Source organism: Schistocerca nitens, chromosome 2 (assembly GCF_023898315.1).
Source record: "Schistocerca nitens isolate TAMUIC-IGC-003100 chromosome 2, iqSchNite1.1, whole genome shotgun sequence".
Classification (NCBI taxonomy): domain Eukaryota; kingdom Metazoa; phylum Arthropoda; class Insecta; order Orthoptera; family Acrididae; genus Schistocerca; species Schistocerca nitens.
The window spans coordinates 614,964,218-614,972,599 of record NC_064615.1 but is presented as its reverse complement, the minus strand read 5'-3'; the positions used below and the strand labels follow the sequence as shown (position 1 = coordinate 614,972,599).

Sequence of the window (8,382 nt, the reverse complement as noted above, 5' to 3'; positions counted from 1 at the left end):
GAGCAGTTGAACGGAATGGACAGTGTCTTGAAAGGAGGGTATAAGATGAACATCAACAAAACCAAAACGAGAATATTGGAATGTAGTCGAATTAAGTCGGGTGATGCTGAGGGAATTAGATTAGGAAATAACACACTTAAAGCAGTAAAGGGGTTTTGCTATTTGGGGAGCAAAATAACTGATGATGGTCGAAGTAGAGAGGATATAAAATGCAGACTGGCAATGGCAAGGAAAGCGTTTCTTAAGAAGAGAAATTTGTTAACATCGAGTATAGATTTAAGTGTCAGGAAGCCGTTTCTGAATGTATTTGTATGGAGTGTAGCCATGTATGGAAGTGAAACGTGGACGATAAATAGCTTAGACAAGAAGAGAATAGAAGTTTTCAAAATGTGGTGCTACAGAAGAATGCTGAAGATTATATGGGTTGATCACATAACTAATGAGGAGGTATTGAACAGAATTGGGGAGAAGAGGAGCTTGTGGCACAACTTGACTAGAAGAAGGGATCGGTTGGTAGGACATGTTCTGAGACATCAAGGCATCACCAATCTAGTATTGGAGGGCAGCATGGAGGGTAAAAATCGTAGAGGGAGACCAAGAGATGAATACACTAAACAGATTCAGAAGGATGTAGTTTGCAGTAGGTACTGGGAGATGAAGAAGCTTGCACAGGATAGAGTAGCATGGAGAGCTGCATCAAACCAGTCTCAGGACTGAAGGCCACAACAACAACAACAACTTACCTGCCCGATTAAGGGATCTGACATTCCACGCTCCGATCCGTAGAACGCCAGTTTTCCTTCTCCTGATAACAACATCCTTTTGAGTAGTCCCCACCCAGAGATCCGAATGGGGGACTATTTTACCTCCAGAATATTTTACCCAAGACAACACCATCATTATTTAATCATACAGTGAAGCTGCATGCCCTCGGGAAAAATTACGGCTGTAGTTTCCCCTTGCTTTCAGCCGTTCGCAGTACCAGAACAGCAAAGACATTTTGGTTAGTGTTAGAAGGCCAGATCAATCATCCAGACTGTTGCCCCTGCAACTACTGAAAAGGCTGCTGCCCCTCTTCAGGAACCATACGTTTGTCTGGCCTCTCAACAGATACCCCTCCGTTGTGGTTGTACCTACGGCACGGCTATCTGTATCGTTGAGGCACGCAAGCCTCCCCACCAATGGCAAGGTCCATGGTTCATGGGGGAGGGGGGGGGGGTGATACTACATAATAATAATAATAGTAATAATAATAATAATAATAATAATAATATGGTATTTTAACTATACTTCTATTTCACATTTTACTACAGTAAAGGCACATTGCCTCAGTGGCCCACTTGTAAACTTATATTTCAGTTCATTTGCTTGTTTAGTGATGCATTTGTAATACAGGTTTCATTTTCATTGCATTTTAAGAGGTTTTTTATTTCAAAACTTATTTGCATAATTTATGAGAGATTACAGAGGTGTTGAAATGCAAGTCTTGTATTGAGCCATGATGTGTAAGTTTCCAATATACTGTGTAATAAATAAATAAATAAAGGACTGAAATTACCATTCTGTTTGCATTTGTGTAATAACCTCACAGAAATGTTAGGAACACTTTCTGACTAATAATCTTCACGACATAGGCAACTTTATATAAAAAAAATATTGTTAGCAAACATATTTTACAAATTTCAATACTCAAAGCCCTGTAAAACTTTTTCTTGCAATGAGAAAGTAATGAATTAATGTGTAACTGAATGATGGCAGTCTGTGTACACTAGCAAGATTTTGACTGTAATCCATACACTTTCTGTTTCTAATAATGGATGATGTAGGAAGTAATTATTACAAATATATATAAAAGTAGTCATGAAGCACACGTGATTGTGTCCAACAACTTTTTGAGACAGTTCTGTTACAGTATTATGCAATATACATGTGATTTTGGAGGAGCACATTGTGTCAACCTGAATTTCCTGAAATTTCTCTTAGTGCCACCAAATCTATAGTTACACTGTTAACAACTCAACAAGTTGCAGCATATTTTTGTGGAGGAGATAAATCACAAATTCTTTTACAGCTACTGCAGCATCTGAGATCACCGAGAAATGAAGATGAGTATTTGCTAACTAATTGTTATGCCTTGGTATATTTCACACTACAGGACAGGAGGTAGTTACTTAAAACTCTTCTTAAATGTATAAAGGATTTCTTAAATGATATAAGCAATGATGGCCACTGCCTTTCAAAACAATACAGTGAAATTTAGTGAATTATTCCTTTATTATTTTTCAATCTTTGTTGGGACATTTAAATTGTGGGCCTCTTGTTTATTTTTGCTTTCAAATGATAATTCCATGTAATGGGAAATCTTGGAATGTTGAATCAGCTGGCGTCCTTTTGGTGTATCTGTTTCTCTCAATATTGAAAAATAACATAATAATGATATTATTTTGCATACTTTCAAATGTGTTCACCAGCGTACAAACAAAAGGTCATAATAAAAATAAATACACACAACAATAAGAAAGTATTGGAAAATGACAACATTTTCATCAAACTACCTGAAAGTCTTTGCTTACATTCCTTATAACAGACTGGTTCATTAGAAGTTTATAGTGTCAACTAAAGCACAAGCAAATAATGTTCATACTACATGAAATAAGTGTGTCGCCAACAGGATCATGATTGACATGGTATTAAGCCTCATCTCATTTTTTATTTCTATCTTTTACAAAGTACATGAAATAGCTTCATTGGTGGTTATAGAAAAGGTAGAACATAATTTATTTTAGATTTGCTCATTTGTTAAATTTTCCTTTAGATCTAATTTGTTGCAAGTTAACAGCTTCTGTGCCTCTGTCATAATCATTTTCTGTATGATTCTGTCAATTGCATCTCTCCCTGTCATTGTACATACATGTCTCTATTTCAAAGTGCCTGGTCTATGGCAACACACTATGCCAGAAATTCATTCGTTCCTCGTTGAGCCCCGTACCAGCCTGGAGATCACTTGCAATTTCGAGATAATTTGTATTATTTATCTCAAATATATTCCATTCTTCTGTAAGTAACTCATCAGTGTATGGAGTTGGGTTACTGAAAATACAAAATTAAAATTTATATTGTGTTTGTTCTGGACATAACAAAAATAACAGCTTACTTTTTTAAAAGTATTTATCAAACTTTAACACAAATTCATTATTTACATTCAGTATAGCAATGCTGGTAATGAATCTCTGCAAATGAACAATTCTTCCAAATATTTCAACAACTATAGCTACAGTTTAAAAACTACCAATAAAGGAACATCCTGCAATTTTAGCTAAGCAGTAGCTTCCACCAAAACGTAAGACTTAGAAACAAAAAATAGAAAATTTTGATACAAATACCTTAAAAGAAAGAGATCTGTAGATTTATTTTACTAACTTCACTTAGAAATCACTGAAAAATGAACATATACATTTACATAGACAGCTGTTAATATGTAGAACATCTAAAGTGATGGAAAGAGAGAAAAAAAAAGGATGTGCATATTTACAAAAATCAGTATTAAGATACAGGCCCTAAAGGTTAGTGAATATTATGTTAAATTGTTGTGGCACAAGAGTGGATCTAAAAGCATATAAAACTCCAGAACTGGTTGTTTAATGATAACCTGCAGGAGCAGATTTTTAGTTTGAGAAATGAGCTATCAGCAGTACTACTAAGGACTGGCACTTTTAATTGGAGATTTATTATTCATAGTCATTTAAATATTGATCATTACTATATGATAATACTGATTAAGATCTCTGAGAGTTTATGATGAACAGCTTTGTATTATTTTCAACAACAAAATTCAAGTCAAGCCATACTGCAAAGGCAATGACAACTTGTCCTTAAACCCACAAAATGGCAGTGAACAATATGTAAAAGCAATAACAAAAAATATTTCTGAGCATGATGGTCTCTATCATTGTTCACCCACATGTCTTCTGAGCAAACTTCCACATGACATTCCTTTTTCTTTTTACCTTCCCCTTTTACACCCCTGCCAGCCCACAGGTCTCATTAATTTTCTGTCATGGGGGCTTGATGGTTTAGAGATGTTTCATTATTGGCCCCTATCTTTGCAGCATAAGTTTGGTATTTATAAACTGTGCATAATCAGTGACTCTTACAATTTGTTATGCAATTTTGTTTGTTCTTGTCTTATCATATTTTATGATACGATTGTCTCTTTCATCATGCAAAAAATGGCTCTGAGCACTATGGGACTCAACTGCTGAGGTCATTAGTCCCCTAGAACTTAGAACTAGTTAAACCTAACTAACCTAAGGACACCACAAACATCCATGCCCGAGGCAGGATTCGAACCTGCGACCGTAGCGGTCCTGCGGTTCCAGACTGCAGCGCCTTTAACCGCACGGCCACTTCGGCCGGCTATCATCATGCACTTTATGGTACAATGTCACCATTCCTGCTACTTGTGCACATATGCAGTGTGATTCATTTTTTTGCTGATGTTGAAGTATTTCATTCTTATTCAGCAGCTAGCACCTAGGCATGTCTATTTTCCCTTATTTTTGCTCAATTTAATATGCAACACTAGATGATTAATAGACTGCTCTAGTCCTTGCACCTTCATATTGCATTTATGATACAATAAAAAATAAATAATTATTGGAGCACCTACAGCTTGTCTGTTTTCCCTTATTTTTGCCCAATTTAATATGCAACACTAGATGACTAATAGACTGCTTTAGTCCTTGCTCCATCACATTGCATTTATGATACAATAAAAAATAAATAGTTATTGGAGCACCTACAGCTTGTCTATTTTCCCTTATTTCTGCCCAGTTTAATATGCAACATAGATGACTAATAGACTGCTTTACCCCTTGCTTTTTCATATTGTACTTATGATACAACAAAAAAATAAATAATTATTGTATTTGCTTGTAAACCTGCTACCTTTTTACAAACACCTACACCCAATATACACTGCCATTTCCAAGTAATTCTGATGACATCACATTTTTAGTCTTACTATTACTACATATTTTATAAGCAACATAATTTCTTCTAAATATGTTTTATATCTTTTTACTTTTTTATTTGTTGTTATCATGTCTTTAATAAAACAAATTTATCCTTCTTCATTGATGGTTCATCCTCCATGCCTCTTCTTCCCCTATTTCCAGTTAGTACATGTATCATATTGTTTTAACAACACTGTAAGAGTAATGTCTGTTTTTTCTTCTTCTTTTATTTTCTGTGGTTTTTCATATGTATGACCATCCATTTTACTTCTTCTCTTTATTTTAAATTATTTTTACTCAAGCATTCAAAGCTGCATTATGATACCACTAGTCCCACCTATTGACCATTTTCTAATCTTAGTCATTAATGTCAAGCCTTGTGTACTCAGTTACACCCTGGTATGTGACATATTCACTTGACGCCATACTGCCTGTATGTAGCTCTACACCTTGTCTTGGTTTGTATTTTTCATGTACTCTTTATTATATTTTCTTGTTTGTCTTACAGCTTCTACTACCTTGCTACTCTTGATTTTTTAACCTTCTCCAGATATTCTGAGGATCAGTGTCTTAGAAACACATCAATAAAGCAGTTGCCTTACACCTACTGCCTATTACATATTTATCCAGTGTCGATATCAGTATTGTTCAACATTTTAAAATTCCTGCTCATTTCTGGTCCACACTGTGCCAGTAGCAAGTAAAGTGGACAGTATATTACCATTTACACCAATTTGTAACATGGTTTGCATAAAAAGGGAGCATACACAGTGTAAAAGAGATATAAAACACAAAACTTCAGGACTGTTGTTGTTTTTTTTTAACCTAAAGTTACTCAAAAATAACATTTCTTTTTAGGAACAAGAAATGGACAGTAAACAGCAGAAGGTATGATCCAATGTAGGACATATTAGGTAAGCCAATAGAATAACCAAACCAGTTTATTAATTCAGAAAATAGAAAACTGGTAGGGAGTGCAATATCTATATTATTTAAAATGCGCAATAAGTCAATGTAACTGTAGCTGAACAGACCCAGGGTTCTGGATGACTTTTATGTAACTTTCCCCTTTTCCTAACCCTTGTGAGTCCTTTTCCTTCATCCCTCCTCCTTTTCCTTCAACCCTTCTGCCAATGGGAGGGTCCACTGTGAAAACTTGCACATTTCCATAACTATTATGTCTGTTTTCTCCAGCTGCCACTTGGTGAGTAGATTTTTTTTTGTCTGACCACAATACATAACAATAAAATGGGATTTATGAGTGAGTAATCTACTGATTTTCCTTTCCTTATAACCATACTGTCTTCAGTTTCACCAAAATGCTAATCCTTTGCACAGTCAAGCAAGTAGTAGATTCCACACCAAATTTAAGACTGTTGTAGGCATGGTGTTTGTATCTTTAATGGCTAACAATGTATCTAACATTTTTTATTGTTAATAACCATTACAATGTTTTTTTATTGTGGTGTACATAATCAATATTATTTGCCTGCTCTGCTAATGTGTGTTTCAACTTATATATATATATATATATATATATATATATATATATATATATATATATATATATATATATATATATATATATATATATATATATATATATATATCTCTAAAAAGAAAGATGATGAGACTTACCAAACAAAAGCGCTGGCAGGTCGATAGACACACAAACAAACACAAATATACACACAAAATTCAAGCTTTCGCAACAAACTGTTGCCTCATCAGGAAAGAGGGAAGGAGAGGGAAAGACGAAAGGATGTGGGTTTTAAGGGAGAGGGTAAGGAGTCATTCCAATCCCGGGAGCGGAAAGACTTACCTTAGGGGGAAAAAAGGATAATATGTCTGCTTGTGTCTGTATGTGTGGATGGATATGTGTGTGTGTGCGAGTGTATACCTGTCCTTTTTTCCCCCTAAGGTAAGTCTTTCCGCTCCCGGGATTGGAATGACTCCTTACCCTCTCCCTTAAAACCCACATCCTTTCGTCTTTCCCTCTCCTTCCCTCTTTCCTGATGAGGCAACAGTTTGTTGCGAAAGCTTGAATTTTGTGTGTATATTTGTGTTTGTTTGTGTGTCTATCGACCTGCCAGCGCTTTTGTTTGGTAAGTCTCATCATCTTTCTTTTTAGATATATTTTTTCCACGTGGAATGTTTCCCTCAACAAAGGTGATGTGACTTACCGAACGAAAGCGCTGGCAGGTCGATAGACACACAAACACACACACAAAATTCAAGCTTTCGCAACAAACTGTTGCCTCATCAGGAAAGAGGGAAGGAGAAGGAAAGACGAAAGGATGTGGGTTTTAGGGGAGAGGGTAAGGAGTCATTCCAATCCCGGGAGCAGAAAGACTTACCTTAGGGGGAAAAAAGGACGGGTATACACTCGCACGCACACACACATATCCATCCACACATATACAGACACAGGCAGACATCTCACAAGCAGACATATTTATGTTTATGTTTGAATATGTTTGCTTGTGAGATGTCTCCTGTGTCTGTATATGTGTGGATGGATATGTGTGTGTGTGTGCGCGAGTGTATACCCGTCCTTTTTTCCCCCTAAGGTAAGTCTTTCCGCTCCCGGGATTGGAATGACTCCTTACCCTCTCCCTTAAAACCCACATCCTTTCGTCTTTCCCTCTCCTTCCCTCTTTCCTGATGAGGCAACAGTTTGTTGCGAAAGCTTGAATTTTGTGTGTGTGTTTGTGTGTCTATCGACCTGCCAGCGCTTTCGTTTGGTAAGTCACATCACCTTTGTTTTTAGATATATTTTTCCCACGAAAGATGATGTGACTTACCAAACGAAAGTGCTGGCAGGTCGATACACACACAAACATACACACAAAATTCAAGCTTTCGCAACCAACGGTTGCTTCATCAGGAAAGAGGGAATGAGAGGGAAAGACGAAAGGATGTGGGTTTTAAGGGAGAGGGTAAGGAGTCATTCCAATCCCGGGGGCGGAAAGACTTACCTCAGGGGGAAAAAAGGACGGGTATACACTCGCGCACACACACACATATCCATCCACACATATACAGACACAAGCAGACATGTCCCCCCCATTCCCCCCCCCCCCCCCCCCCAATTTTGTTTGTATAAAAAGCAGATACTGACAAAAATAATTATTTTACCTATATTTCACAAAATTGGACCACATCTGTAACAGCCGAATTCCAGTTCTATATCCAGCAGAATCAGATTCAAGACTTGCATAATTACTCATATATCTTCTATCATCTCCATGGCAAGCTCCTGTGGAACATAGTAATTAGTGTTATTGTTATGTTGAAGACGTTTTAGAGGAGCTACTGTACTGCATCAAAAATTGCATAAAAACTGATTGGCAATAAGACCTTTAGT

General features: G+C 36.5%; 1 protein-coding gene across 1 annotated transcript in view; it reads right to left on the bottom strand.

The window, feature by feature from the left end:
• Positions 1-2,688: 2,688 nt before the first annotated feature.
• Positions 2,689-8,382, bottom strand: part of LOC126236705 (esterase FE4-like) — a 78,423-nt gene continuing 72,729 nt past the window's right edge. Inside the window, exons 10-11 of the mRNA XM_049946228.1 lie at positions 8,154-8,274; positions 2,689-3,090 (exon numbers count right to left, since the gene is read on the bottom strand). Of these exons, the coding sequence (XP_049802185.1) occupies positions 2,937-3,090; positions 8,154-8,274 (275 nt within the window). The 3' untranslated portion in view covers positions 2,689-2,936. The remainder of the gene's footprint in view (positions 3,091-8,153; positions 8,275-8,382) is intronic.